Below are 12,361 nucleotides of genomic sequence, written 5' to 3'. Positions count from 1 at the left end.
ACTGCAGTGAACAGCAGTGACAACACCAAAAGCAAGCAGAGATGCAGAGAAACTGAATCAGTCAGCCCTTGTTGGAGGGAATAAAATGTTGCAACCACTCTGGTAATTTCTTGTAAAACTAAACATGAGGGGCTGGCGCTGTGGCATAGCACACAAAGCTGCCACCTGCAGTGCTGGCATCCCATATGGGCGCCGATTCGAGTCCTGGCTGTTCTACTTCTGATCCAGCTCCCTGCTAATGGCCTGGGAAAACAGTGGAAGAAGTCCTTGGGTCCCTATGCCCTTGTAGGAGACCTGGATGAAGCTCCTGCCTCTTGGCTTTGGCCTGGCTCAGTCCCGGCTGTTGCCACTGTGGCTATTTGAGGAGTGAACCAGCAGACAGAAGATATCTGTCTCTGTCTCTGTCTCTCTCTCCCTCCTTGCCTCTCTCCCTCTCCTTCTCCCTCTCTCTCCCCCTCTGTAACTCTGCCTTTCAAATACATAAATAAATCTTAAAAAAAAAAAAACAACTCAACATGCAACCTCCATACATCCAAACAATTATACTCTTGGCCATGCATCCTGGGGACATGGAACTTTTATTCACACAAAAATTTTTATGTGAATATTCCTGGCAACTGTATCCAAAACAGCTTAAGCTGGAATAAATCCACAGGTCCTTCAGTGGGTGAATGGTTAACCAAACTGTGGTATGTTCATACAAGGAAATCCTACTCTGGGATAAAAAGGAACAAACTACTGATGCAATGACTTCCATAAATCTCCAGTGATTTGTAATGAGAAAAATGCCAATCTTAAAATGCAATATACTGTGTGATTGCATTTATACAGTGTTCTGTAAATGACAGAATTGGAAACATGGGGAAGGGACTGGTGGCTTCTGGGGCTCGGTTGGAGGTTGGACAGGGGAAGGGGTATGAGTTTTGCTGAGAAGGGATGTTCTGGATCCTTGCTGGGGGTCTGCTGTGTATTTTGAAGTCTCAAGGTCAACATCTGGGCTCTGATACTGTGTGTCATGGGATGTTATTGTGGGGAAGCTGGGGATCTCTGCACTATTTCTTACAACTGCATGTGAATCTGCAATGACCTTAAAATACAAAACACAATTGAAAAATAAGCCCAAGAGTGAGCAGACGGGGCCAGCGCTGTGGCTCAGAGGATTAAGTGGCCGTCTGTGGCATCTGCATCCCAAATGGACACTTGTTCGAGTCCCAGCTGCTCCACTTCCAGTCCAGCTCTCTGCTAGTGCACCTGGGAAAGCAATAGAAGATGGCCCAAGTGCTTGGGTCCCTGCCACCCACATGGGAGACCTGGAAGAAGATCCCGGCTCCTGACTTTGGATTGGTCCAGCTCTGGCCCTTGGGGAGTGAATCAGTGGATGGAATATTTCTCTTTCTCCCCCTCCCCCTCTCTCTGTAACTCTGGCTTTCAAATAAGCAAATAAATTTAAAAAAAAAAAAAAAAAAGGGAGTACAAGGTGGGGAGAGTGGGGAGGGAGGTAACCAGCCAGTCACACCCTTCCTCCTGGGCCATCCTCTCCACCCTGGGTTTCCTCCGTATCCCCTCCAGCAGGGAGCTGGTGCCAGGGCCACTTGGGAACTCCTCTGCAAGCCGTCCCCTGGGAGTTGCAAGTGACAGGGAATCTTTGGGTGTTCCCCACACCCCTAGACTAGCTGGTCTGGGACAAGGCCAACCCTGGAGTGCCCAGGTCTGCTCCACCTTAGACTCCCCTCCCCACTGCAGGCCGGTTGCAGCCTAAGGCCAGCCGGCTTGATGGAGAGGACCCGAGTGGCCCTGATGGCAGAGGCCGGCCCTGCCCTGCCCTGCCCATAGCCGGTTGGCTCCAGGGGGTCAGTTCCTGGGACTGCGCCCCTGGGAGGTGCGCAGGGCCGCCTCCCTAAGAACAACTCCACGCCCCGTAGCTTTTTCTAAGTGGACCTCGCGAGAGTCTTTTCACCCAGTTTTGCAAATAGGGAAACGCAAACCCAATGAAGGAAGCGACCTCGGGCCGGCCGGCGGGCGCGCGCGGAGTCTCCCGGCTGGGGTGCGGCCCAGATCTGCAGCCTTGGCGCCGCGGGCCGCGCCTTGCCGGACCCGGGTCCAGGCCGCTCCCGTCTCATCGCGCCCCAACACGCCCGCCCGGATCTGACTGTGAGACCGCCCAAGGACGCGGCACAGTCTGCCTGTCCCAGACCCCTGTTCCGCCCGCCTGGTGTGATGCGAGGACCACGCTCCGCCCCTGTGCCCAGCTCCCTCCACGGAGCTGCCGGCCGTCAGGACCCCCGGACTTTTGATCCGGGGAACTGGCTTTCCCAGGACATTCCCTGCTAGCCCCTTTCCGACCTGCGCCCACACCCCGCCTGCAGAACTGGCCACCCGCCCCGACCCGAACAAGGTACTTTCCCGGACCCACTGGTTCACACCACCGGGGATGGGCTCTCAAGGGGCCAGAGGTAGCACGTCTAGGAGAGCCCCCGCAGGGTCGGCGACAGCTTCTAGGTTGGGGTTAGTAGCGAGCCCCCACCCCCCCCATGGCAGCCTATTTTATCCGAGGTCCCCACCCTATTGGAAGGACGACAAAGCTGAATCGGTGGAGATGCTTTGTTCCCTGGCCAAGGACTGGCTCCCTCTTTGTCAAGGGTGGAAAAAGAAATGGGGTAGACTGGCATTTGGCCTTAATGGTTAGGATACCACTGCGGGGTGGGGTAGGGGTGGGAAGCGATGCTGTGGCGCAGTGGTGCCGCAGGTTAAAGCCCTGGCCTGCAGTGCTGGCATCCCATATAGTCGCCGGTTTGATTCCCAGCACTCCACTTCTGACGAACCAGCAGATGGGAGACCTCTCTCTAACTCTTTCAAATAAATAAAATAAATCTAAAAAAATAAAAGAGATGCCACTTGGGACCCCCTCATCCCACAACAGAGTGCCTAGGCTTATTCCCCTGCTCCAACTCCTCACCCTAGCTCCCTGCTAATGTGCAGCCTGGGAAGCAGCAGGCGGTGATTCAAGTAGTTGGGTTCCTGCTACTCAATGTGGGACACTTAGATTGAGTTCCTGGCTCCTGGCTTTGGCCCTGCCCAGTCCTGACTCTTGCTGGCGTTTGGGAAGTTCTCTGTCTCTGGAATTAAACAAACAAAAGAGTGGGTGGCAATTGCAATGGTAAAAGAATCCCACAGAGCAAGGCTACATGGTCTTTACTTTTCAAAGACAGCAAAGAAAGGGCTGGCAGCATTTTGCTATAGTTCCAGCATTCTTGTGGGCCCCCAGAAGAAGACGGAGTGAGGCTGTAGATGCTCCCCAAGGAGCTAGCTTCAGTCCAGCTCAGCTCAGAGGACACTGTTAGCCGTTGCTTCAGCCAACAGCCAGAGAATGGGTTAAGTGCAGAACCCCGGGAGTCACTCACGTGTGGCAGCACTGCATGGCGGTCTTGCAGCCAGAAGCAGAAATCCCAGGAAATAGTAGAGAGATTCCATGCTGGACTCCCAGACACAGGCAGGCGAGGCTGAAGCCTGCACGGGGAGCCGCAGTGTTGCTGTGGGCTCTGCTGCGCCCCACGCTTTATCCTGGGCGAGCACAGCGCCCCGGGGCGGATCATGTGATGGCACTAAGCACCACTGCCTGATCTGTTCTCTGGAGTTCAACCTCTTACAACCCATGTGCCTATGACTCACTGGCTCTTGGCAAATACACGCTCTGTGTAAACTTTATGGATACACGCTACGCATCCACTTGCAGATGTGCGTGTTTCCAAGTTTGTGAGTCCACGTTTGCTCCTCTTAAGGGGACTTCGTGTCCTAGGACCTGGTTTTCACATTCTTCGCCAAATAACCCTTCAATCCTCCAGGCTCACTGCTGACTGCTGCCAGTGGTTCCTTTACTGCTTCTCTCACCCCGTGCAGGTGGTGGTGTCACAATTATGCACCCTTTTCTATCATTTTGATATCCAGCTAGCAAATGGTTGCTTCTCCCAAGAGAAGACAAAGGTGTCACTCCAGTCCTCTGGAGTCATGGGATACATACAAAGATAATGTACCTACCGGGTCAGACTGTGCTGGAAAGAGCCTCATGAGCCTGTGGTAGGGGAGACATTTAGTCAAAAGCACCTTTTGAATATTGATACCATGCCACAAAACTTGCAGAACAATCTGCCCACTTGTTGGTAACTGATGGTTTCTGTGTCGTATCACCTCACACCAAGTGCCTACCACACACTGCATATTTATTTCTTGTTGTAACAAGCAGGCATTACATGCAAAAATGAGGTTGCATGAAGCATAAGTTTTATGCGGCCAAATCATTTCTGGTTATAGAATATGCAGAAATTGGGACAACACAAACACTTTTCGGCAAGTGATGCGTCTCTAAGGCATGCCCATGAGACTATAGTCAGGATATCAGGAGTCCTGGCTGGGGTAAGGGTAGAATCGGGTATCGACTTGTGTCCCAGTTGTACTAGTGAGGACAGAAATCAGTGGCCTGGGAAACTGAAACCCAGGAGCACGAGTGACCCATTTCCCACCCTTCAGCCTCTCGCAGCTCCACAGAGCTCCTTTTACAGCCTTGCAAACAAGTATGAAAGACAGGAAAAGGAGCCTGTGGTTCACAATTGAGGCAAAATGGTTTTCAAATGCAGCTGAATAAGTGAGCAATGGAAACACACAGGCACATCAAGAAACTTGTGAAAAAGTGGCATGAAAAGTTAAGTTTTGGGACCGGTGCTGTGGTGCAGCAGGTTAAAGTCCTGGCCTGCAGTGCCAGCATCCCATATGGGCACTGGTTCAAGTCCCAGCTACTCCACCTCTGATCCAGCTCTCTGTTATGGCCTGGGAAAGCAGATGTCCCAAGTCCTTGGGCCCTTGCACCCCCATAGGGAACCCAGAAGAAGGTCCTGGCTCCTGGCTTTGGATCAGCGCAGCTCCAGCCATTGCTGCCATCTGGGGAGAGAACTAGCAGATGGAAAACCTCTCTCTCTCTCTCTCTGCCTCTGTCACTCTGTAACTCTTTCAAATAAATAAAATCAATTTTTATAAAAAATGTTAAGTTCTTTTGGTGAAAAAAGCTGAATCTACAAATAGGTTTTCTTTTTTTTTATTTATTATTTTTGACAGGCAGAGTGGACAATGAGAGAGAGAGAGACAGAGAGAAAGAGACACTTTTATCTTTGATTCCTTTAGCCTGTTAGAGAAAGAGGGAAAAGCTTTTTTTTTTTTTTTTTTAACCAGGCAGAGTGGACAGTGAGAGAGAGAGACAGAGAGAAAGGTCTTCCTTTGCCATTGGTTCACCCTCCAATACTGCTGTGGCCAGCGCACCATGCTGATCCGAAGCCAGGAGCCAGGTACTTCTCCTGGTCTCCCATGGGGTGCAGGGCCCAAGCACTTGGGCCATCCTCCACTGCACTCCCTGGCCACAGCAGAGAGCTGGCCTGGAAGAGGGGCAACTGGGAAAGAATCCGGCGCCCCGACCGGGACTAGAACCTGGTTGCTGTCGCCACTAGGTGGAGGATTAGCCTATTGAGCCACGGCGCTGGCCAACATAGGCTTTCATAATACACCTTTCCATGAATTTTTGAAGACCCCTCGTATGCATGGATTTCAATTTTTTGGCACCAAAATGTATTTATCTTTCAATTTCATTTTCCCAAAAACTTCTTGAAGTACTTGCATATTCAGTTTATGTACTATAAAGTAAATATTCTGTATAGTTCTGTTTGCTTTACAGCAAATTGTAACTTCTATTTATTTATTTTTTTAAGAAAAGCTTTCCAATTTAAGGAAAAGTTACTCTTAACATTTTTTAAAGGAAAGCAATCTGAGAGACAGGGAGCTCCCATCTGCTGTTCTCCCACATGCCTGCAGTGGCCGGGCCTGGCCTGGGCTGACGCTGAAGCCAGGAACCCTGCCCAGGTCTCCCATGTCGGTGGCAGGAACTCAACCATTGGAATCATCCCAGGGTGTGTGTTAGTAGGAAGCTGGGGTCAGAGTGGAGCTGAGATTGTAGCCCAAGCACTCTCACATGGGATACAGGTGTCCCAGCTGCTATACCAAATGCCCACTCCTCCCTTTTAACATTTAATTTTTATTTATTTATTTATTTTAGAGGTACGGTTACAGATAGAGAGAGGGAGAGACAGAGAGAAAGGTCTTCCTTCCGTTGGTTCACTCCCCAAATGGCCACAACAGCCAGGGCTGGGCCAGGTCAAAGCCAGGAGCCAGGAGATTTTCCAGGTCTCCCATGTGGGTACAGGGGCCCAAGCACTTGGGCCATCTTCCACTGCTTTGCCAGGCCATAAGCAGAGAGCTGGATCGGAAGAGGAGCAGCTGGGACACAAACGGACACCCATATGGGATGCTGGCACTGCAAGCAGAAGCCTAGTTTGCTACGCCATAGGGCCACCCTCTCCCACCCCACTGTTAACATTTAAAGAACAGTATGGCCGTGTGTTGCTGATACAGCTCTGGCTTATGCTTTTGTCCAGATTAGTCACCTCTGACTCCAGGTAAATTAAAAGTGTCAGACAATTCTGTAACAACAGTTTGCTTTTTTGGGAGGGAGATACAACAATCAAATCGTCTTTTATGTCTTCTTGCCTGCTCCACCAAGGAGAAGTGCCCGTGACCAAGCAATAGTGAAAGGGCTTTCAGACCTAGGACAGGCGGGACCTGTGCTACGCCCCTGCTAAGCAGGAAGCAGCTACAGAAGATACCATGATTCTACGCCCTTCAACATCCCTTAAGATTAAGGTCTGGAGTCTCTGAGGGGGGAATGATATAAACAGACAGCTAGGAGCAAATTGATTAATTTGTAAGCTGGAGACCACGCCTTCGTCCTGCCCCTATGTGATCTCATTTCCCTACCTGATCACACATGGATGCCCAAATGCCAATCAGAGTAGGTAACCACGCCCCTTTGGGAGTTAATGAAAGGCCTGGAACACGGTGGGCCCCTCCTCCTCTGGCCTCCATCCTGCCTCTGCTCTCCCGCTTGCCCCCTTGCTCCACGTAGCACCTGGCCTGCTCTCTGCCTGGTATAGACTCAGCTTAGCTTCCAGACTTCTTTCTCCCCTAAATAAAGCCCTCACTTTCCTGTGCATTTCTCCCACTGAATAAAATGCTTAAAAACTTAAAAAAGAGGCCTGTGTCGCGGCTCAATAGGCTAATCCTCTGCCTGTGGCGCCGGCACCCCAGGTTCTAGTCCCTGCCAGGGCGCCAGATTCTGTCCCGGTTGCTCCTCTTCCAGTGCAGCTCTCTGCTGTGGCCTGGGAAGGCAGTGGAGGATGGCCCAAGTGCTTGGGCCCTGCACCCGCATGGGAGACCAGGAGAAGCACCTGGCTCCTGGCTTCGGATCAGTGCGGTGTGCCGGCTGCAGCACGCAGGCCGCAGCGGCCATTGGGGGCTGAACCAACGGGAAAAAAAAAAGACCTTTCTCCCTGTCTCTCTCTCTCTCACTGTCCACTCTGCCTGTCAAAAAAAAAAAAAAAAAAAAAAAAAAGGAGTTGTGCCCTGCGCCGGCAGAAGTGAGGGGAGAAGGCGGGTCACCCCCCGGAAACAGCGGGGCCCCCAGCTCTTGGACAGCGGCTCCCTCCTTAAAAAAAAAAATTTTTTTAAAAGAAATAGTGAAAGGGAAGATGGCTAGGTGGAGGTAGATCTGAAACCGGAAGTGCCTGCTTCCAAAGACACACAGTTGACAGCCAACAGTTGACACTGAGTAAACAGTTTACCTTGTATAACACCTGGAGACAGTTGTCAGTAAAGAAAACCAACCCCCTGGGGCTGGCGCTGTGGCACAGCAGGTTAACGCCCTGGCCTGAAGCGCCGGCATCCCATATGGGCGCCGGTTCTAGTCCTGGCTGTTCCACTTCTGATCTAGCTCTGTGCTGTGGCCTGGGAGAGCAATAGAAGATGACCCAAGTGCTTGGGCCCCTGCACTCGCGTGGGAGACCCAGGAAAAGCTCCTGGCTCCTGGCTTCAGATCGGCACAGCTCCGGCTGTTGCGGCCATCTGAGGAGTGAACCAGCGGATGGAAGACCTCTCTCTGTCTCTACCTCTCTCTGTAACTCTTTCAAATAAATATAAATAAATCTTTTTATTATTTTTTTTTTTGACAGGCAGAGTGGACAGTGAGAGAGAGAGACAGAGAGAAAGGTCTTCCTTTGCCGTTGGTTCACCCTCCAATGGCCGCCGCGGCCAGCGCGCTGCGGCCGGCGCACCGCGCTGATCCAATGGCAGGAGCCAGGTACTTCTCCTGGTCTCCCATGGGGTGCAGAGCCCAAGCACTTGGGCCATCCTCCACTGCCTTGCTGGGCCACAACAGAGAGCTGGCCTGGAAGAGGGGCAACCGGGACAGAATCCGGCGCCCTGACTGGGACTAGAACCTGGGGTGCCGGCGCCACAAGGCGGAGGATTAGCCTCGTGAGCCGTGGCGCCGGCCAATAAATCTTAAAAAAAAAAAAAAAAAAGAGAGAGAGAGAGAAAAGAAAATCTACCCTTGAAATTGTCCTTTTTTTAATTTTAGAAGTTTATTTGTGAGGGAGGGTTTGAGAGAGAGGAGAGACACAGAGCAGAAGCCAGGAGCTGAGAACTCACTCCAGGTCTCCCATGTGGATGGCAGAAACTCAATCACTTGCCCCCTCACCACTGCCTCCCAGTGTGCATAAATACCAGGAAACTGGACTCAGGAGCCGCAGCTGGGACTCAGACCCAGGCACTCCCACAAGGGATGCAGGTGTCCTAACCACTAGGCTGAATGGCCACTTCAGATTTGTGTTTTTGAGAAAGATCATCATATGGCTGAAAAGGGCTTGCGACAATTCACTGAAAGAAGGGAAGTGTCCCAATCCACTAATGTTACAGACACAAGTATTCAGTTTGGAAACGATGCTGAGAACAGCAACCGCTGGCTTTTGAGCAATGTTCCCAGTGCCCTGGAAGCAAGTTTGCGGCTGACGCTTCCTCTCTGGGGCCCAGCCCTGACCCGAGCAAGCAGTACCTGGGACGCGGTGTGTGCACCGCCACCTGGACAGGGACCCCTGGAGTGGCGGAGGGCAGCAGTGGACTTCACAGCTGGAGTTTGTGAGGTACCTTCCCCCACTGCTCTTACAAACAGCTATCGGATCAGTTCCCCTTGCTGTTCTAACCACGGAGGGCTGGAAACCACAGACTTGTCTCACCGGGCTGCAATTCGGAAGTCTCTGCGCTGAGGGCAGTGTCAGAGGCGGCTCGGGGAAGAAGCTGTCCCCTCGCCTTTTCCAGTCCTAGGTATTTCCTGGCACACAGCCGCTTTCCCTCTGCGAAGCCTCAGAGACGAGAGATGCGAGACAGCTGGCCCCCGCCCGGTTCTCCTGTCTCCCTGGCTCACTTACAAGGACCCACCTGCCTCCTCCAGAGGAGCCTGGATTCACCTGCAGCCCTCACCGCCCCTCACCGCACGGTGTATCCACAGGTCCTAGGGCCCAGGATGTGGACAGCTGAGCCGGGGAGGGGGCTGCGTTATTCTGCTCTGCGCAGTGACACAGCAGGCAACTTGGCAAAGAATTCTATCCGTGAAGAAAGGTGTGGGAAGCAAACAGCACTTAAGTATACCTTCCAGGGGCTGGCATTAAGATGAAGCAGGTTAAGCTGCCTCCTGCAACTCCAGCATTCCATATGAGCCATCGGTGGAGTCCTGGCTGCTCCACTTCCGGTCCAGCTCTCTGTTTAATGTGCTTGGGAAAGCAGTGGAAGATGGCGCAAGTGCCTGGGCCCCTGCACCCACACTGGGAGAGCCTGGTGGAGTTCCAGGCTCCTGGGTTTGGCCTGGTCCTGTCTTGGCTGTTATGGCCATTTGGGGAGTGAACAAGCACAGGAAAGATCTTTGTCTCTCTGTGTCTCCTTTGTCTCTGCCACTCTGCCTTTCAAATAAATAAATATCTCAGAAAACAAAAACAAAGGAGCCTTCCCAAGGACACCGACCTGTTGATACAAAGCCAAGCCGTTGATATTCGGGAGAGGATAGTCGGCAGAGCGGAAAGTCACAGGAGAGACTAAAGATTAAAGAGAACAGATCAAAGAGGGAGACAGTCCCAGTGTGGGCTTCTTACCCCGTGCTAAGCATTGTCACGGGGTTCAGACTGAAGCGCTTGCAGTGCATGTCACCTTCGGCTTGCTAGGCGCTCTCCGCGTGAATGAGTAATGAGAGCTCCCATTTCTGAGGTTTCCCAAGCTTGGAAGTCACTCACTCTCCCAGCAGGTGTTTCCCCTGCAGCAGGGAACGGATCACAATGGTTGGGGCAGCCCTGCAGCTACCTGGCTTGGTCTTCAGCACTGTGTTCTGCCTGAAGCCAGCGGACACCAGAGGCAGGCACAGGGGTCTTCCTCCCCGTGCTGGCCACAAGCACTGTTAGGGTACGGCTCTCCTCCTGAAGTTACTGGTCTGGCTCAAAGTAGAGCACTGAGTCTACAAAAATGTGGGTTTTTCACACTCTTGAAGCCCTAGCTGGTTTTTTTTTTTTTTTAATTTTTAAATTAAATTTATTTGAAAGGCACAGTTACAGAGAAAGATGGAGAGACAGAGTGAGCGAGTGATAGCTTCCATCTGCTGGCTCAGTCCCCAAATGGCCAGAGCTGAAGCCAGGAGTTGGGAGCTTCATCTGGGTCTCCCACGTGGGTGCAGGGGCCCAAGGACTTGGGCCATCTTCCACTGCTTTCCCAGGCCATAGCAGAGATCTGGATTGGAAATGGAGCAGCTGGGACACAAACCAGTGCCCATATGGGATGCTGGCACTGCAAGCGGAGGTATAACCTGCTACATCACAGCACCAGCCCCCACCCCATATTGGTTCTTAAGGAATTTTTATTTATTTTATTTGAACAGCAGAGAGATAGTGGGGGTGGAGAGTGAGGTAGAACATAACAGAACTATCTCTCATCCTCTGCTGGTTCACTCCCCAAATGCCCACAACAGCCGAGGCTGAGCCAGGCTGAAATCAGGAGCCCCTCAATCCGGGTCTCCCACACTTGGGTTCCAGGAACCCAAATACTCCACCTGTCATCTGCGGCCTCCCAGGGTACATGCACATTAGCTTGACGCTGGAATCAGGAGCAGGACTGGCACTTGAACCCAGGCATCTGATACGGGGTACAAGTTTCCAAAATCGTGTCAAATACCCCCAGTGTTGTTTTTAGGATGTTTTCTGTGAATCAGAGCAGAAGGGCAGGTCGCGGCTTTTGTGCCGATGTAGAAGCAATGGGGAACATGCTCGCTTCTTTTATACTGTTAGCAGCCAGAGAGCTGGAGGCAGGAGGAATCCGGATGCACACGTGGCTGCCAGGATTGGAGCTGTGGATTATCTAGAAATGTCTGGGAACACTGGAGCAGGCCACTGCATTCCTTTACTGGACATCAGTTATAAGCCTGAGAGAGAAAAGATGGAAAGAGGCTGGGAAACTGCGAACAGAATTGTACCACAGGGGCCGGCGCTGTGGCACAGTGGGTAAAGCTGCCCCCTGCAGTGCCAGCATCCCATATGGGCGCCAGTTTGAGTCCCAGGGCTGTTCCACTTCTGATCCAGCTCTCTGCTATGGCCTGGGAAAGCAGCAGAAGATGGCCCAAGTGCTTGGGCCCCTGCACCCACATGGGAGACCCGGAAGAAGCTCCTGGCTCCTGGCTTCGGATCGGCACAGCTCCGGCTGTTGCGGCCAGTTAGGGAGTCAACAAGCTGATAGAAGACCTTTCTCTCTCTCTAAGCCTCTGCCTCTCGGTAACTCTGCCTTTCAAATAAAATAAAATAAATCAATAAAAGAATTGCACCACAGATTCTCATATCTAAACCGGGCTTTTTATCAATGGAATCCGAAAACCAGCATTTAATTCAGCAAGCACTGCTGGAAGCGTCCATTTCTATAGAAACCACCTCCCTCCAAGGCCTGAACAGTAAGTGGCAGGAGCATGAGGCTGTCATGGGGAGGACAAGACGCTGACCCATGAAACAGGCCAAGAAGGAGACTGTTCACATTTCGCTGTTACAGGAACTTCCAAGCATATGCAAAACCAGCAAGGGTGCCAGGGTGCGTCCCCATGTGCCTGTCACCTCCTCGGTGCTCATCCAGATGAGCTGACCTTGTCTCATGAGTCTCCCTCCTCTGCTGAATTATTTGAAAACCAGCCCTGTCTTTCCACTTGGATTTTTAAAAGCCAACCAATCCTAAACATCACCAGAGTATGGTATTTGCTACAGAAAGCACTTGACTCAGTTCTTTTTGTTTATTGATTTGAGAGGTAGAGCTACAGAGGGAGGGAGACACAGACAGAAGGGTCTTCCATCCGCTGGTTCACTCCCCAGACGGCTGCAATGGCTGGAGCTGCACCGATCTGAAGCCAGGGGCTTCC

At 52.0% G+C, this 12,361-nt stretch overlaps 1 protein-coding gene across 1 annotated transcript in view; it reads right to left on the bottom strand.

Moving 5' to 3' along the window:
• The window catches only part of GPNMB (glycoprotein nmb), a 31,391-nt gene extending 27,778 nt beyond the window's left edge, over positions 1 to 3,613 (bottom strand). Inside the window, exon 1 of the mRNA XM_070059398.2 lies at positions 3,402 to 3,613. Coding sequence (XP_069915499.2) covers positions 3,402 to 3,471 — 70 coding nt within the window. The 5' untranslated portion in view covers positions 3,472 to 3,613. The remainder of the gene's footprint in view (positions 1 to 3,401) is intronic.
• Between the last annotated feature and the right edge of the window lie 8,748 nt (positions 3,614 to 12,361).

This window comes from Oryctolagus cuniculus, chromosome 16 (genome assembly GCF_051225735.1).
Source record: "Oryctolagus cuniculus isolate XC-2025 breed Fujian yellow rabbit chromosome 16, ASM5122573v1, whole genome shotgun sequence".
NCBI lineage: Eukaryota > Metazoa > Chordata > Mammalia > Lagomorpha > Leporidae > Oryctolagus > Oryctolagus cuniculus.
Note: the sequence above shows the minus strand (reverse complement) of the source record. Positions and strands in the feature narration are given on the sequence as shown.